Raw genomic sequence first — 19,244 nt, forward strand, 5'->3', positions numbered from 1 at the left:
TTGGACAGTGGGCTGCCTCTGCCCTCTGGGAAGGGGTGATGCTGGGGCTGAAGCTCAGAGGTTGAAGAGATGAACCAGATGAAGTGGGCTCAGGTGGAGGGAATGGTCTATCTGTCAGGAACGATGGAGCAAAGGTTTATGGAAGGGCACAGGAAAAACTGAGGGGACGGTAGGCAAGAGCCAGGCTGGGAGGGGTTGTAGGACAGATCAGGGGTTGGCAGTGGTGCTCTAGGTAGTGAGGAGCCAATGATGGATTTTCAGCAGGGAGAGCAGCTTGAACATATTCATGCCGGGAACGACCACTGTGGAAGGCTGTGTGGACAGCTGATGGAAGAGAGAAGCTTCATGGGCATTTCTTCCATCTCAGCCAAATTCCTCTCATCCCCTGCGGTTGCTCTTTGATTCTCTGCAAGGACCCCGTAGCACCTAGTTTGTGGGGAGTTCAGTTCCCCCACTGTCACTTGGCTGCTACCTCCAAGACCGCAGGGTGACCAGAGGTCCCAGGGCTGCAGCAGGGACAGACGGTAGTAACGTCTCCTTGTCCTCGCCTTCTGAATGGAATCAGCATGGCGACCGTGGTGACTTTTCACAGATCACATCCACCAAATAAGAAATGCATAGACAGTGCTGCGGTCTGCGAGACTGCAAATTTTTATTCAGGCACGTTTGGGGTTTGCTCTGTGGTTTCTGTTGTCATCTTAACTGTTCCTTCCCAGGGGTTCAGGCTAACCGGAGAGCTGGGGATTCGCTCCATCTTGTTCCACCCAGGTCGTATTATATTTATGGCTCATGCATTTTAAAATTCATCAGGCATCTCTCCTATTCTTTGGCTGACCTGCTTTACCAGCCCTCTCTGACTCGTCGGCGATGTATTCCAGTGGGGCACGGACAATGGGGACTGCCCCCTCTGTGACATATTAAAGAGGGATGGAACAAAAGAGAGCCATCTTTCCTCAGAAATAATGGGTCCTTAGAGAAATATTGAAGGCCCTAATTAATTGTGGCTCTTTTATAAAATACTGATTGAAGCTTATTCTGCATGGGGAAGCCGGAGACACAATACAGCCAGACTTAACTCTAGATTTTTTGTTTGTTTGTTTTTAAGAAATGGAAAAACTAGAAAAAAGCATTCTGGAAAGTAGGGATAAAACAAAAGGAGCTAATTGCATAAGTGGGCAAGTTTTCCTCTAATTTCTTCCTTTTGTGTGTTCTAAGGTAGCTTTTGTTTTGTGCAGAAGCACAGGTTAGTTGCCAAATTTCTATTGTTGAAGGTGGTGACTCACCCTGCTTGTAAGTAGTGCAAGATCTAATGGATATATTCGAAGATGTTGGTGGGAATCAACAGTGAGCCGGCAGGGCCTTTCCTTGGTTCCCCACAAGATCCAGTAAGTTTGGAGCTCCAAATGACTTTTTAAAATTCATTTAGTTATCAAATATTTATGGAGGGTCTACCCTGTCATATCTTGGTGCTGAATTAGAAAATTTTGTATCTAACTTTATAGCTTTTATCTGACGCCTGAGAACACTTAGCAATTTCTGTTAACTGCTTGACATTTCATCAGCCAATAGCAACAGCGATGTTGTCAGTTGCACCTGGATGGTACTTAGACATTTTATGAAGCATTTCGACATATACATGTGTTTGTTTCTTGCACGAACTCTGAGAGTTTGTCAGGGTAGGTGACCAGTATCAATCCCTAGACTTGGGGTACACAGACTGGACCACAGAGGCAGTGCGGTTTGTATTTTTTCCTTTATTCACTTTGGAGACCTTTACTTGGAGGAGGCAGTCTGTGGCTCCTCCTTCAGTTTTTCTAAAGCTGACTGTCTACCTTGCAAAAATGATTGTTTCCTGGTCATTAGAGGCATTTACTTTCTTACTGGGAAGTGCACTAAAGAAGATTTTACCGAGATTTACTAAATAGTGTTGACGGGGTTGACTCAGTGACTATTGATTATATCCGTGATTCTTCCATTTAGAGGCAGTTTGTTTATGGAACTAACAGGGGGCGCGGCAGGGGTAAAAAGCAAGGGAAGGACTCTTACGACAGGAGGTAGGAAAGGGGAACCAGCGTGATGCCCAGACCACAGGCACACTCACGAACGGCCCCTGTCTGTGGTGGAGTAGTCTGCTCTGGTCACACGGGATCATTAATTTAGAAAACAGAGCCTCACCGGGTCTTTGCCTCTTGTTTCCAAGTAACAGCTTTGTAAACTACATTTATAGTAAGTTTTGTCCCCCTCTGCTGGAATAAGTCATTATTACCGACTACTTCCTTTCTATTCACAGATTGTAGACTTTTAGTGCTAAAAAGACCTTCGAGATCACAGATCTAAGCCTTTGGTGTTGTCACTCGTTTGGCATGAAGTTAGCACAAATATGCCAAAACCTTTTGCTTCTACACATAGCCCATTGTCTAAAATAACTCCTTCGGTTGTTTTGGCCTTTGTCTTTGACCGATGGACTCTCTATAAAGTGTGGAATACAGCCTCGCCAAGGGCTTTGGTGTGCATGTGGCTTTCCTGCCAAGGAGACCCGTGGGGCAATTATTAAAATGCAGTTTAGTTTCCTATACTCTTCAAGTTCCAATTAATGACACATAATGCCTCCCCCTGACCCCTGACACTTTAAGTGTCACCGCAAAGGGTGCCTCACCTTTATTGCCCACATTTCTATATACTTTTGAGCACTTTTCCTGTGTTAGCGCAGCCCTGGGAGCCGAGGCGTGGACTCTGTCACGGCAGGTCCACGGGGCATTGGCTGTGGGTTTGGTGTTGCCACCACGTACCTAAGGTAGGACTTCCGCATCCACCAATGTGAGAGCTGGGCTTTTTCAAAGACCTCTTTCTCCTTTCTCTTTGTGCCCGCATTACTTCTTTCAGCCACTCCTTTCTAGAACTTCTCTATCTCCTTGCCTTGTATTACATTAGACTTCACAAATTCTTTTATTTCTTTGAAAGTCACCTATTTTTTTCCCTCGCCTCTTCCTCTGAGCCCCAAACTATTAGATGTTACCCAACATTTTGTCCACAGACTCTGTTTCCATCTTTAAAAATATCTCAGGACCCCTTCACGTCATCTTCTGTACAGATGCTCTCCAAGTCCTATCTCCAGCCTGAAATCTCCCCCAAGCTGTCATCCTCTATGTCCAGTGACACCAAGCTCTCCTCCTTTGGAGCGTTTCCTGCTATCTCAATCTGAAGCATGTCTGAAGTGAAACTTGTCTTTTTATCTCCTCAGGTTAGCATTCTTTTGTGACGAATGTGCCTTCCACTGTTCAGGATGCCTGCCTATAAGTCATTCAAGTTATCACTGGCTGCTCTCCCTCCTTTGCCTCTTGCGTCTGTATTTGGCTTCCATATCCTTCTGCCTCGTCTTTAGAATTGTTCATTACTTCCCAATTGGTCTCTTTGTGTCCTGTCTGCTTGGATTTTGGAAATCTGCCTCTTTAGAAACGCTTAGTGGTTTTCTGCTCTAGAAACTGGCACTTGGTGTTGGGCAGCCTTCTCTCTCTCCCCACATTCTGACCCTTCTAGGGCAGCTGATGTGCTCTCTTCCCAGCTTTCAGGTGTTCTCTGACCCCTGACACAGTCTTAGGACATTCTCTGTGTAGCTGCCCTTTTGCATTTATTTCCAAGTTCTTCCTGTCCTGCGAATCCCGGCCTCAGTCTCCATTTCTCAATAAAGAATATCTCGCCCACTATATATAGATATATATATATCTCGCCCAGTATATCGTGCCACTGTCTCCATCTAATCCACTGCATAGCACATGATCATGCTACTGTGATGGTGGCCAGGTATTGTCTTGCAGTGTCTTTTGTATCATGGTCTAGATATTTGGTCCCATAATCTTCTTTCATCTTTCGTAAATATCTGCCTTTTCTGCCAACTCTAGGTATAAACAGCCCTGTGCACACTGTTGATGTTTTAGAGATGCTTGTTCAGTTAGATTGGTGGGGTGGCAAGCGCGATCTCGGGTCGGAAGTTGGCACTCACAATCTTGCTGGCCCTCACAATCCCCTTTTACAGTCCCGGGACTTCAGATTGACTCTCTCGCTTGGGTGTGTCTGTGTGTTTTAGTTGCAGATCCCTAGCGTGAAGGGCTTTGATTTTGCGAAGCAGCATCTGGGTCAGCACAATAAAGACGACATACTGATTATTCATGAGCCAGCACCACTGCCGGGACCTGTCAAGGATCACACCACACCCTCTGAAAACGGAGATGTGCCCAGCCCCAAGGCAAAGATCCCTTCCAAGAACGTCCGACACCGAGGAAGGTTCTTATTGGGCTTTCTGTATTGTTCTCTATCTCAGAGCATGTTTCCGTTTTCAGTTTGTCAGTTTCCAGTGTCAAAAGAGCTAATGGTGAGTATTCCCTGGGTCTGGAACTCCAGGAGACTGGCGCCAGCTTGCCCAAAGTTAACGAACCCAAGGGCTCTTGATCCACTCGGGTGGACTGCCATAGGAGGCCAGGTGCTTTTCTCAAGTATTTAGCGTTATAAATCGCTGCCTCTCGTGGTTTGGTGGTCCCCCTGAGACTTGGTGAGGTATTGACTAGCTCAAGTGTGTGTATTCTGGGGTGGGTCATTCTAGGCCCTCAGGACATGATTATCAGAAGTCATAGATAAAACATGCCTGACACATAATACACACTCAGTCCATATTGGTTTTGCCCTTGACATTATGCCAGAGGCTGGCTATGACTTGGTAGCTTTGTCTGCAGGTGACTTTCATCGCATCCTCCTTTCTTCGCCTGTCTTTTCGCCAGCCGTCTCTGTTGTCTCTCTCGTTAGCGTGTTTCCATGGGCTCCGCACCACCTCCCCCCTGCCCAGCTCCCCATTCCCAGTGTATTTCCATTCTTCCTATCAAAGCAAAGCGCACGGAGGACTGCCTGTTAACATGCCGCCTGGAAGTCCCCCTTTTCACCCTCTGATCCTGTGAGAAGGGCTGGAGCTTGGTCAAAGATCAGGATCAGGTTTTATGCAGTTGACTGTAGAACTCAGCCTGGTCACGCCACGGTATGGAAGCTTCAAATTATCAGCCCTCCTTGAAGCTTTGAACTCCAAATCTTGATCTCCTGCTAAGAGGGGGAGAAAAATGTGTGATCATACCAACACTTGAAACGATGTCACAATTTCTGACTTATCAGAAAACCTACCCCGGGGGTTCTGGCCTAGTTTTAAGAATTTAATGGATGTTACAACGTGATCTTTACAAAAGAAAGCGAATTATGTAGAGAGATGTTACTTGCTTAATTATCTTGCAGGCTAAGAATAAATCAAATCATTAAAGATCATCAAAAACGTTAGTATAATTTTGCCAAGTTTTTTTCCCCCCCCTCCCCTGGTAGTCCCATTCTAGACATTAGTCACAACAGTTCAGTGGTCTGCGGTTAAGGTAGTATTTTAGCATCCCTTAGGGACACACAGAGAAGGGCTACTAACTGGTTAAGGATTTTCATTAGCCTGGTGCAGCCTGGGTTCTCTGACATCCTTGCTCTTTATATGTAGAATCAAATCTCAGGAGTGATTGTTGCTTTTGTGTTATAAGTGTTGGCTTCTGCCGAAGCTGTGGGGTTCTTTGGGGTGTCTTCAGGACCACCCTGGGTTCCTAGGAATTCTGTAGTCTCAGTTGACCTGGAACCGGGCCTTAACCCCAGATCTTCTGATACAGTCTCTGCTGGACCCACACTGCCAGGCCAGGGCCCTGGTAGCCGAGGGACCATCCTCCAGTGTGGCACTTAGTTTCCTGGTATTTGCTGAAACACAGCCTGCTGAACCATATAAGCCCTGTTATACTGTCTTCACGAGGGGACTATGTGCTGTGAGTGTGTGTTCCTTGTAGATGATTTTTTGGACGGTCTCATTTCTGTCTGTTTTGCCTCGAAGGCTGCCTTCCACACCTAAGTTAATGGACCTTCCCCTCCCCTCCCCTCCCTTTCTTTCTTTTTCCTAATGCTTGTGTTTGTTTTGTGTCTGTAGAGTTTCTCCATCAGATGCTGACTCTACCGTAAGTGAGGAGTCCAGTGAGAGGGATGCAGGAGACAAGACACCAGGAACGGCGAACGATGGCCCGCCCCACAGAGCCCTACAGAGTGGTCAGTGATTCTTCCCGTTCTCCACGTTAACTGTAGTAATGGAGATTCCAGTAGGATAAGGTTTTACGGTATTTCACATGCTAAACATTTAACAAAAAAATCTGCAGTGGAATATTTGTTATCCATATGGTGAGTTTCTCAGCATCAACCGTCACTGTCTGATGTGGTTCTGGTGTCTGGATTGAGGCGGGGGACTGTGCTAGAGGTTAGGGATTCACTCAAGTACGTTTGGAAGTTCATAGCCATGTTCCATTCTAGTGGAGAGTCCTAATGGTTTGCCTCCCCCAAGAACAAGGAGGAAATCAAACTACAACCAGACTCGCAAACACTACCTCCAGGATTTAGTGACCTTCTTAGGATCCAATTCCAGTATTTCTCAGCTGCCACTGCCAGAAAGTCGTTTATGTATCATGGGTCCAAATGCATTATATTTGGTTCTGTTCCTAGATCATTCTTCCTATAGGTCATTCGGTGCAATCGGGTGGCGTAGCATATTTGAATCTGTAGTCTGTGGTTTTTTAGGCCAGGTATGAAACGGACTTCGTGTCCGTCCCAAAGACATGAACATGGAGCTCTTGCTCCGTGACAAAACTAAGCCCACAGGTCTAACTAGACTTAGGAGCATTTCTTGGTGTGATGGCAAGGTAGCTTGGCTTTAGTTTAAGAGATTCTGTTAAGTAAATGTGCTAGTACAGCTGTTGTATTTGCTGGAGTTTTATTTATATTTCAGGGCCATTTCAGTAATGCAAAGAAAATTGGGATGCCCCAGGATACTGTTTTTAATAGTAATTTTTATACTTCAACATTTGCCGTCATAAATTTCTTTGTTTCAAAATGCAGTACCAAGTGAACCATATTCTATAAATGAACAGATTCTAGATGGAAGCTAGAGGGCCTGATCTATCATTGCCATGCTGGTGACCTTGCAAGTCCCGTAGCCTTTGGGGCTTCTGTAGGACTAAACTAGCTCATTTTTGAGATTCCTTCCAGCTCTTTTTTGATGTTAAAGAAAACTCCCTTAGAATAAAGGAAGAGTTTTTTCTTTATTGGATCCAGTTTCACAGAATTGTAAAACTTATTTAAGCACCATGGTAACAGGTGCTCTGTTTCAGACAGACAGAACTAAAATCTAATTTTGATTCTGGGAAGGAAATATTTGAGAGGGAAAAAGAAAAAAAAAGAATCAGTTCTGGAGTTTCTCAGTTTCTGTTCATTGCTTGTCTGAGAAAATCTTGCTTTTAGTTCCTGCATTTAACTCCTTACTGACAGTATTAAAACCAGTATCTTCTGTGTGGCTAACAAAAATCAAATATCACTATCAACACATACTCAAAATCCAACTAGTAAGCATGTCAGGTGTGGGACTGAGTTGTCCGCAGAAGGAGGCAAGTACACTAGATGTTGTGAGTTCTGGAAGCTAAGATGTCACCATTATGATTTGAAGAGACGCCACAGTCTGTACATTATTTTCATATTTTAGAAAGATGATTTTCTCACTACAAATATCACTTCGCTTGAAAGATCTTGTTTACTTCTTTAAAGCTACCATGAAGGTATTTTTTTGCTTGCATAGAACTTAAATACCCTATAGAAAAGATTGGGAGTTTAAAAAAAAAAATTAATTTATTTTTAAATTTACATCCAAGTTAGCATGTAGTGCAACAGTGATTTCAGGAGTAGATTCCTTAATGCCCCTTACCCATTTACCCCATTCCTCCTCCCACAGCCTCTCCAGCAACTGTCAGTTTGTTCTCTGTATTTTTTTTTTAATTTTTTTTTTAACGTTTATTTATTTTTGAGACAGAGAGAGACACAGCATGAACGGGGGAGGGGCAGAGAGAGAGGGAGACACAGAATCGGAAGCAGGCTCCAGGCTCTGAGCCATCAGCCCAGAGCCCGATGCAGGGCTCGAACTCGCGGACTGCGAGATCGTGACCCGAGCTGAAGTTGGACGCTCAACCGACTGAGCCACCCAGGCGCCCCTGTTCTCTGTATTTAAGAGTCTTTTATGTTTTGTCCCCCTCCCTATTTTTATATTCTTTTCTCTTCCCTTCCCTTATGTTCGTCTGTTTTGTATCTTAAATTCCTCATATGAGTGAAGTCATGTGATATCTGTCTTCCTCTAATTTCGCTTAGCATAATACACTCTAGTTCCATCCACGTTGTGGCAGATGGCAAGATTTCATTCTTTTTGATTGCCAAGTAATACTCCATTGTGTATGTGTGTGTGTGTGTGTGTGTATATACACACACACACACACACACACCACATCTTTATCCATTCATCTATCGATGGACGTTTGGGCTCTTTCCATACTTTGGCTATTGTTGATAGTGCTGCTATAAACATGGGGGTGCGTGTGCCCCTTGGAAGCAGCATACCTGTGTCCCTTGGATAAATAACTATTAGTGCAGTTGCTGGGTTGTAGGGTAGTTCTATTTTTAATTTTTTTGAGGACCCTCCATACTGTTTTCCAGAGTGGCTGCACCAGTTAGCATTCCCAAGGATTGTGAGTTTTTAATCACAGCTTTTGAATTATTTTGTGATTCATGTAAAAGTCCTTCTTTTGTGACAAGTCATAGTTGCCTGAGAACCACTTGGGTCCCTCCTTCATGTTGCCCTGGGACCAGTGTTCTGTCTCAACACAGCAGGTGCCCTGGCCTCTGGGTCCTTTCTGACTCGTTGGCAAGACTTGCAATGGATGTCACAAGTCATCTGACCCACATTGCAATGGTGGCTGAAAAAAGAGCATCATTGATTTTGGTCTATTAGAGGTTGTGCTTTATCCCCTGCCCAGCTGACTATTTTTGGAAGGTGGGTAGACCATGATGCATATATATGACCATCTATGGACCCTTAGGAGGTTACTTAGATGTCATTGTGTTCACAGTTATTGTGGTTTTAGAGTAAGTCACATTGTTACCACGGGTTCCCTTTAGCAGAGCTGTGAAGAGAGAGATGAGCTAGGGAGACGATGCACCTTCCTCGTGTGAAGGCAATGGTATTCAGCCTGGTACTGTGCCACCATTGTGGTGTTCTTGCCTAATGTTGTGTCCTTCCTCCTCTGTCATCGGGAATCCACTGAGTAGGTAAGGACTGCGAAACATGTGCGTGCAAGGATGTGATTTAAAAAAAAAATTTTTTTTAATGTTTATTTCTGAGACAGAGAGAGAGCATGAGTCAGGGAGGGGCGGAGAGAGAGGGAGACACAGAATCTGAAACAGGCTCCAGGCTCTGAGCGGTCAGCACAGAGCCTGATGCGGGGCTCGAACTCACAGACTGCGAGATCATGACCTGAGCTGAAGTCGGACGCTCAACCGACTGAGCCACCCAAGCGCCCCAAAGATGTGATTTTTAAGTAGTTGGCACTTCATTCATGAGAATTCCACAAGTTCTGAATTGTAGAATGGACTTCTAGAAGTTTCAGTTGGAGCTAAGCCGATACCTCCTTTGGCGTTGTTACGGAGTTTGCAAAGCAAATGAATAATTTGGGGGAGATTGCAGGGCAACTGTTTTGACTGCCTATCACATCAAAGTTTGTCAAGGAATTGTGGAGCACTCATTCATAGAATGACTAAATTCACAGATAAGAATTCTTTTCATTGAAGCAGATTCCCAGATGCCTTTCTGGGGTAAAATTTTATAAACTTAGTTGAAGTGACTGGTTGGTTAGTCCTGCATTCAGCATATCTGTGCTTAGTGCCTGTGGCGGGTGAGGTGCTAGAATGGGAGGAAGAGGAAGAGAGAAATGTGATCGCTGCCTCCCAGGATACTAATGGGGGCCATGGGCCTTAGCGAAGTGTACTTTGTATTTACCTGCAGATAATGAAATTAATATTCTTTAAAAATGTTTTATAGCTTCACCATTTCAGTACTTCATATAGTTCTTTCCCCTGTCATTCTGCTTTGTCTACATCTTCCTACTCTAATTTCTATCATTACAGTTTTTTTGGTTTTCTATTTGAATATAAATGGGTTTTAATCCAAAGTCTCCTATTACCTTAAGGCATATTCATGCAGATTAATCTCTGTGTATCCCAGTTGTACCTTCCATTGGTCATTATTGTCCATGTAGTTTTTATTTGTACAATATATAGCAAACATAAAAATAACCAAGTTATGGGGCGCCCGGGTGGCTCAGTTGGTTAAACATCCAACTTCGGTTCAGGTCATGATGTCACAGTTCATGAGTCTGAGCCCCACATCGAGCTCAACACTGATGGTTTGGAGCCTCCTTGGGGTTCTCTCGCTTTCCCTCTCTCTCTCTCTAACCCTCCCCACCCCTCCCCCAAATAAATAAACTTAAAAAAGTATATCCCCGTTACAGATATATACACATACATATATTGTCTGGTTGCAGTTGGTGAATTGTGCCAAACCGTGACCACAGCTGGGGACTGGAACAGGGCACCGACAGGAGCGAGGCATAGGCTTGCAGCTGGGAGGTACCCAGGCAGGAAGACAGCGCGAAAGTCGGGGAATGGTGATCTTCCTTTGTCATCTGTGTGCCCCGGTCTGTTAACCCTTCTGGAGGAAAGCGTCTCATCTTTAAGTGTCAGTAGCTTAAAGGGTTCCCCTTTGTGACATTTGCTGTTACTGTCAAAGTTTGGGTTAGCAAGGCTAGCCTGTCTGGCGAAGCTAATTACCCCCTTTTAGGCTTTGTGCCTGCAATTTGAGTAGCTGCCACAGGGTGAATGGTGGTGCCGGCTGTGCTTGTGTTGCACAAATAGGCTCCCTCTGGGCCCAGGGCAGGGAAGGAAAGCCCGAGAATAGCCTGAATCCAGATAACGATGCTCCCTTGCTAGAGAGGCGTCATTCATTCACAATTCTATAAATCATTTCTAATTGTGTGGGATATAATTCAAATTGAGACGAAATACAAAGACATACACACCACTGATGTGCGTGCATTAAAACAGATTCCACACGCTCTCGCTCCTTCTTGTGACCTCTTGGTCGTGTATTGTAAAGCACTGTCCAGAGTGTTCAGGGGACAACTGTGGCTTAGCAGAGGGAGTGTATCTAAGTACCTCTATGAAGCTCTTCCCATCTCTTCATTCCTTCTGCATCTCTCTCTTTGCCTTTTGAAACGTAAAGTTTATTGGGATTATATCTACTACCAAAGTCATATGCATTAGAGAAAATCCCCACTAGAGAAAATGCAAGAAATTGGAGAAAATCACCCATTCTACTAAGGTCCGGTCTCTGTTTTCTTTTTAATTTTTTTTAACGCTTATTCATTTTTGAGAGACAGAGACAGAGTGTGAGTGAGGGAGGGGCAGAGAGAGAAGAAGACACACAATCCGAACCAGGCTCCGGGCTCTGAGCTGTCAGCACAGAGCCGGACACGGGGCTCGAACTCATGAACCATGAGACCACGACCAAGCTTAAGTTGGACACTTAACTGACTGAGCCACCGGGGCATCCCTCTCTTTTGAAGTTCTGGTTACTTTTCTGAAAAGTTCAATGTTGGGGCGCCTGGGTGGCTCAGTCCGTTGAGTGTCCCAACTTCAGCTCAGGTCATGATCTCACGGTCCCTGAGTTCGAGCCCCACGTCGGGCTCTGTGCTGTCAGTTCAGAGCCTGGAGCCTGCTTCAGATTCTGTGTCTCCCTCTCTCTCTGCCCCTCCCCCACTCATGCTCTATCAAAAAAAATGAATAAACGTTAAAAAAATTTTTAAAGTTCAATGTAGTAAGATATGCATGCCATGCAGTGTCCCCCTTTTTTAAGGGTACCACTCCTGTTTTTTTAAGTGGGAAAAATTCCCTCTTGGCAGCAGCTTTTTCTTTTTGTGGCTCTTCAACTTAGTTTTCTTTGTGTGTCAGAACTGAAAGACTAGATGTGTTCATTATTTTAATTTTTTTTCTTTTGCTGTGAGAATTCTTTTTTATTTTTATTAAAAAAATTTTTTTAATGTTTTATTTATTTTTGAGATAGAGACAGAGCATGAACAGGGGAGGGGCAGAGAGAGAGAGAGAGCGAGACACAATCCGAAGCAGGCTCCAGGCTCTGAGCTGTCAGCACAGAGCCCAACGCGGGGCTCGAACTCACAAACCATGAGATCATGAGCTGAGCCGAAGTTGGACACTTAACTGACTGAGCCACCCAGGCACCCCTTTATTTTTATTTTTTAAAATTTACATCCAAGTTAGTTAGCATATAGCGTAATAGTGATTTCAGGAATAGATTCCAGTGATTCATCCTGTATGTATAAAAGCCAGTGCTTATCCCAACAAGTATCTTCCTTAATGCCCCTTACCCATTTAGCCCATCCCTCCACCCACAATCCCTCCAGCAACCTTCAGTTCTCTATATTTAAGAATCTCTTTGTTTTGTCCCCCTCCCTGTTCTTATATTAGTTTTGCTTCCCTTTTGTTCATTTGTTTTGTATCTTAAATTCCTCATATGAGTGAAGTCATATGATATTTGTCTTTCTGTGACTAATTTGGTTAGCATAATACCCTCTAGTTCATCCACGTAGTTACAAATGGCAAAATTTCATTTTTTCTTTTGTTTATTGATTTATTTTTGAGAGAGAGACAGAATGAGTTGGGGGGTGCAGAGAGAGAGGGAAAGAGAGAATCCCAAGCAGGCTCTGCACTGTCAGCACAGAGCCCATTGTGGGCTTGAACTCACAAACCATGCGATCATGACCTGAGCCCAAACCAAGAATCAGATAGCTTAACCAATTGAGCCACCCAGGCACCACAGGATTTCATTCTTTTTGGTTGCCGAGTGATACTCCATTGTGTATGTATACCGCATCTTCTTTATCTATTCATCTGTTGATGGACATTTGGGCTCTTTCCATACTTTGGCTGTTGTTGATAGTGCTGCGATAAACATTGGGATGCCTGTGCCCCTTTGAAACAGCATACCTGTATCCCTTGGATAAATACCTAGTAATGCAATTGCTGGGTCGTAGGGTAGTTCTATTTTTAACATTTTGAGGAACCTCCATACTGTTTTCTAGAGTGGCTGCACCAGCTTGCATTCCCACCAACAATGCAAAAGAGATCCTCTTTCTCTGCATCCTTGCCAACGTCTGTTGTTGACTGAGTTGTTAATGTTAGCTATTCTGCCAGGTGTGAGGTGGTATCTCATTGTGGTTCTGACTTGTATTTCCCTGATGATGAGTGATGTTGAGCATTTTTTCATGTGTCGGTTGGCCATCTGGATGTCGTCTTTGGAGAAGTGTATTCATGTCTTTTGCCCATTTCTTCACTGGATTATTTGTTTTTTGAGTATTGAGTTTGATAAGTTCTTTATAGATTTTGGAAACTAACTCTTTACCTGATGTGTCATTTGCAAATATCTTCTCCCATTCTGTCGGTTGCCTTTTAGTTTTGCTGATTGTTTCCTTCGCAGTGCAGAAGCTTTTTATTTTGATGAGATCCCAGTAGTTCATTTTTGCTTTTGTTTCCCTTGCCTCTGAGGGAGGGAGTGTTGAGTAAGAATTTGCTGCGGCCAAGGTCAAAGAGATTTTTGCCTGCTTTCTTCTCTAGGATTTTGATGGCTTCCTTTCTTATGTTTAGGTCTTTCATCCATTTTGAGTTTATTTTTGTGTATGGTGTAAGAAAGTGGTGCAGGTTCATTCTTCTGGTTGTCACTGTCCAGTTTTCCCAGCACCACTTGCTAAAGAGACTGTCTTTATCCCATTGGATATTCTTTATTGCTTTGTCAAAGATTAGTTGGCCATACGTTTGTGTGTCCATTTCTGGGTTCTCTATTCTGTTCCACTGGGCTGAGTGTCTTTTCTTGTGCCAGTACCATACTGTCTTGATGGTTATAACTTTGTAATATATTTTGAAGTCCAGGATTGTGATTCCTCCAGCTTTGGTTTTCTTTTCCAGGATTGTTTTGGCTTTTCAGGGTCTTTTCTGGTTCCATACAAATTTTAGGATTGTTTGTTCTAGCTCTGTGAAGAATGCTGGTGTTATTTGGATAGGGATTGCACTGAATATGTAGATTGCTTTGGGTAATACCAACATTTTGACAATGTTTGTTCTTCCAGTCCAGGAGCATGGAATGTTCTTCCAATTTTTTGTGTGTCTTCTTCAATTTCTTTCATAACTTTTCTGTAATTTTCCAGAGGTATTCATTGTTAACCAGCACATACCTGCATGTCCACTGTTCCCTATTCTCTTGTTTTTCTATCAGTATAATTGCCCTGGTGGCTAAATTTTTATCATTCCAACTGATAGCGGAAGTTCAGAGCTGCTTTCAATGTTCCTCTAAAAGTTGTGCAAGTTGCTTAGTGACTGACTAAGCAGCTCCTGTCCTCTCTCTTTCCTTCCTGAAGACTTTGAGATGCCGTTAGACAAAACATGGCAAGTTTTGACACCATGCAGCGTCACGATTGATTATTTGCTGTTTCTTTGGGATGGCTTTATTTATGCTTTTGCTTTTCCTTCTGCTCCAGGGCCGCCGCCGCCCAGTTCAGGGAACGAGCAGCACTCATCAGCCTCCATCTTTGAGCACGTGGACAGGCTCTCCCGGTCATCAGAGGCCAGCCGGCGGGTTCCCAGTAAGATACAGCTGATTGCCATGCAGCCGATACCAGGACCTCCAGTTCAGCACACCGTACTGGCCGACCGGGTGGCAGAAACCAACAAAATTAACAAAGAGGTATTTGCTCATATTGAAAAGTACATTTATATTAAAACAAAAAAAACAAAAAAAACCCACATTCTGATTTGGTCAGTGCTTACCAACAAGTGAACATTGCAGTGTTGAAGGTTGGAGCTGCTAAGAAGTATGCTTAATTTTAAGTTTTATGCTCCGCTTTTTTAGATCAGATACCATTCAAGGACACCGTTTCGCACACTGGCCGTTGTGCAGAGAGTTCATGTGGCAAACATGAGACTGCTATCCTTCAAGAGTCCTGTTTTGGCCCTTGGCTGATGTTGAGGAACTTACATGTCAGAAAGGCTCCTGCCATTCCCAGAACAGAGTGGTTCACTGTGCCCAGACCGTTTTTGCAAACGTTATGACTTATTTGAACATCTCTTTTCCTTCTGGGACTCTGGGATTTTGGTACACGCTAGGCAGAGGGTGCCTGTTGGACAGCCCCCAGTACCGATCCTGGGCACTGCATCTCTGATGGGCTTCCTTGTTGGACAACATTTCACATGTGTTGTCACAACTCATTGCTGGAGGAATTAAGCATATTTAGTGTGACTCCCCCGGGAAAGGCCTCTTAGAAACTTGTGCTTTATTTCCTCCAGATTTCACCCCACATACCCTGTGCTTATTTTAATTTGCGTCCTTTTGCTGTATTAAATGGGACTAAATGCTAAGTCCTATCAGTTTTCCTAATGAACCTTTGAATTGGGGGGTGATCCCAGATAGATCCGCTCTGACCCCAAGGATCTAGGAAGGCGTAGTAAAATCGTCTTCCAGTGAATCCTGGAAGAGTGAGTTGGTAAGATTTGGGGAAGCAGAAGGCCAGGCCAAGTCACTGTTACCTTGAACTTGAAAGGTTTGACCTGGCCTGAGCCATTTTGGACTGCACATACCTTCATGCTGTGCATTTCCTGCCCCTAACAAATACCTGCTACTGTTGTGAGTTCTGCCAGGATGAAGTCATAAGCAATTGGTGTGGTGGAAACCCCCTGCCCACTTTAAAGGTGATCCTTGAAGTAGATCATCTTACCGAAGTCCCATCAAGAGTTCCTAGAGTTTTCCCTCTCTAGCCCTCATTGGCTTCTTGCTAAGAATGTGACAAGAACATGTGTCCCGGGTTTAGGATGGTGTGTGTTGTCTCTTCTCACCGAGTCCTGGCCTGGCTCAGCCCCAGTCCTAACCTAGAGCTGTCTGCACGCCTCTGTACCTGCTACGGGTAAATCCTCCTTTAAGTGGATTTTCCATCTGGTGGAAAGAAAGAAGGGAATGTGCTCACCAGGCCTGTGGCCTCTCAACTTGATAGCATACATCTTTTTTTTTTTTTTTTTTTTACTCTCTTTTTAAAATGTAGTGCTTGATTCATAGGTATGTATGCCCCCGCGTGGGAGTGCCTGTCCCTTTGGGGCCTGGACACGGGTCTGGGGAAAAGAAAGGCCTTCCCCAAGATGCTGTCTTCACGTGGGTGGCAGGAACCTTCGGGAACATTCCATGTGACTCATTTCTCTCCCCTCGGCCACGCAGATCCAGACGGCCCTGCGGCACAAGTCCGAGATCGAGCACCATCGGAACAAGATCCGGCTCCGCGCCAAGCGCCGTGGCCACTACGAGTTCCCGGTGGTGGACGACCTGTCCTCGGGCGACACGCGCGAGCGGCACCGCGTATACCGCAGGGCGCAGATGCAGATTGATAAGATCCTGGACCCCACGGCCAGCGTGCCCTCAGTGTTCATAGAGCCCAGGAAGAGGTGGGCGTCCGCAGAGGGGGCAGGGGCACCCCCCAAGGGTTGCCTGTGGAGGCGCTGTCGGCCTTCCTCCTGCTGGGCCTCTTCTCATGCTCCCCCGCCTGCTCCTCCAGGGGCCGCAGAACCCTGGCCCTGGGTTTATTCTGCCTCCCCGAATTCAGCTAGTTGGACATGGCAGTCACCTTCTCTTTCTCAGATGGCTCTGCTCGAGTCTCTCTCACTGGGGAATCTCCCTCCTCTCCCATCCCACCCTTACCTCCAGTACCTTCACCTCCTTCACGTGGGCACCCGTCCGTGCCAGGTGCAGGTGCATTTCTTTTCCCATAGCTGTCCTCCGAGTCTTGGTCTCTTGGCCTTCCGGACCCCTGCCCCTAAGGCGCGTGTGTGTGCTGTAATCACTGCTCTGGTTGGTCTTGCTGTGCCCAATACCTGTAACGGCTTTGGTTCCCTGCCGCATGGAACCTGCCCTGTAACAGGAGGCGCCCTGCCTCCCCATTCTGGCTACTTTCCCCCATCCAGCAGTGTAGACAGAACTTTCTCTCCCTTAGATGGGCCTGCTGTTGCCCGCCAAACATTGATCTGCTTGCATTTCTCCCCACATCCGTCCCCTTCTGCAGATCCTACTTGCTCTTCAAGACCTAGTTCAGGTGCTGTATAGCCAGTCATGATACCGGTAGCTCACACTGATCTTGCCCTTTTCTGAAAGTCCGGAAAAAGTCACGGTCATATATTACCTTATATTACTCTCTGTTGTTGTGTGCGTTTAATATGCTCAGGTAGACTGTGGCTTCCTCATAGCAGAGACTATGTCTTACATATTTGTATCCTATGGGGTGTTTACCACAGTGGCCACCGTATCCCAGATGCTTGGAAAATACTTTGTGTTTAGTGGATAAGCTACTGGCAGGAAGGATTATTTCCTATGAAGATAATCTCCTTCCTGCCCCACCCCCTCCCGCAGCTCCAGGATAAAACGATCTCCTAAACCACGCCGAAAACACCAGGTCAACGGCTGTCCCGGAGATGCTGAGAAGGACAGACTCATCACCACAGACAGCGATGGCACTTACAAGAGGCCCCCCGGTGTCCACAACTCTGCCTACATTGGTTGCCCAGTATGTAACGCTGACTCTCGCCTCCGGAGCCGGGGTGGGGTGGCTCTTAGGAGAGTGACCACTAGTGGCTGTTGCCCTGTGTGATGTTGCTGCCGATGACTGACACTCAGGGCCATGAGACACGTGGAGTGAGGGAACTGGTAGGCTGCTCCTTTGAGAGGAGACTTGAATCACAGAGTCCAGCAGGCTGCGAAGTGAGCCCTCTGGAAACGTAACCCGGTGTTTGTCCTTTCTGTACACAAGCCCTGTTCTCTTATGCTTTAGGATGGGTACTCCTGGAAGTTAACTGGAAAACAATTTTTTCTTCCTTCCCCCAGTCATAGAATTGTTTGGGTTTCTTGGTGATAGGAGGGGTATTTAGGGTTTTGTCTATCCCTTCTCTTCCTAGAGTGCAAGAAGGTATTGTGTGTGTGTGTGTGTGTGTGTGTGTGTGTGTGTGTGTGTGTGTGTGTGTAATTTTAATGGAACAAAGAGCTTAATGGAAATTAAGAAATACGGAATTAAACTTTTTTTTCTTCAAACGGAAAGGGGCACACACAGAATTGCTTGAAGTGTTAAAGGCAGACATTGATAGCATTAAGGCACACATACACAGACCCCATTGAGTAGGGAAGAAAGTGCCAGCCTCCCCAAAGGTCTGTGACACAAAGACAACCCAAGACGGAGGGAGAGCCAGATGTGGCACTTCCAGCAGTGCGGGAAGGACACCGGTAGCCTTGGGCCGGGGTGCAAACCTGGCTCATTGCACAAGACCCCTTCCTCCCTCCGGAGATGCGCTTACAGAGGCATCCTTGTTTAGAGAGACATTAGCAAAAAAAAAAAAAAAGATAATAATAAAAATAAAAAAAAAACAAAAAAACCCCACATCTTGGAAAAGGGGTTTGTGATGCACATGATCACTTTGGACAGAATTTATGCAACCAGCCATTGCCTCCTAAATTAGACAAATAACTACCCTGGAAAGATATGAAGACTATGGAGATAGGGCAAACACCACACTGACGTTGGGGCTAGATAGCATCAAATCATGATCATCCGAAAGAACCAGACTTTTCCTTGGCAACTGACTGTATTTCTGGTGTTTTGAAGACTGGCCGTGCCTGTTTGTGAGGATTGGTGCAATCCCACGGAGTCGCAAGGTTCTCCGGTTGAGACGGTTGTGCTCCTGAATGGAATGAGCTGTGGATGAATTCCTGAGACGGGGGAGCCCAGGCTGGCAATTCATACAGCAGGTGGCGCTCTTGTAGTGTTCTTGTGCTGTGGACAGGTGGCTGTCTGGGCTTCACCTGGAGAAGACTGTCCCCTGGGCTCCCCAGGATGGTCACTTGAACTTTTGCTTTTGTCTCACCGGAGACTTGCAGGCCTGATGCGTGAAACCGATAAATAGAAGAGGTGGCGGGGGGGTGGGGTGGGGTGGGGGGTGCATTCCTTCTTACCCCTTGACTTCCCAAGCCAGCCAGGGCTCATCTCTCAGAGGGAATCCGCAGCCCCATCCCGTCTTTTTTTAAGTAGCTCTGAGTCCCGTCATCTGTTGCCATGAAGTCTTTTGTCGTCTTCTTGCTCTCTCCATTTGTCTTCATCAGTGATCCGAAATCAGGCCTCCTTCAGGGTGACCGGATCATCCTTGTACTTCCTGCTCTTTTTCTTAGTGGAAAGCAG

General features: G+C 45.5%; 1 protein-coding gene across 1 annotated transcript in view; it reads left to right on the plus strand.

Annotated features, from left to right (window-relative positions):
* The window catches only part of KIAA1549 (KIAA1549 ortholog), a 151,092-nt gene that overhangs the window by 90,647 nt on the left and 41,201 nt on the right, over positions 1 to 19,244 (plus strand). The window contains exons 13-17 of the mRNA XM_053217785.1: positions 4,085 to 4,281; positions 5,987 to 6,102; positions 14,526 to 14,731; positions 16,250 to 16,473; positions 17,432 to 17,585. Of these exons, the coding sequence (XP_053073760.1) occupies positions 4,085 to 4,281; positions 5,987 to 6,102; positions 14,526 to 14,731; positions 16,250 to 16,473; positions 17,432 to 17,585 (897 nt within the window). The remainder of the gene's footprint in view (positions 1 to 4,084; positions 4,282 to 5,986; positions 6,103 to 14,525; positions 14,732 to 16,249; positions 16,474 to 17,431; positions 17,586 to 19,244) is intronic.

This window comes from Acinonyx jubatus, chromosome A2 (genome assembly GCF_027475565.1).
Source record: "Acinonyx jubatus isolate Ajub_Pintada_27869175 chromosome A2, VMU_Ajub_asm_v1.0, whole genome shotgun sequence".
NCBI lineage: Eukaryota > Metazoa > Chordata > Mammalia > Carnivora > Felidae > Acinonyx > Acinonyx jubatus.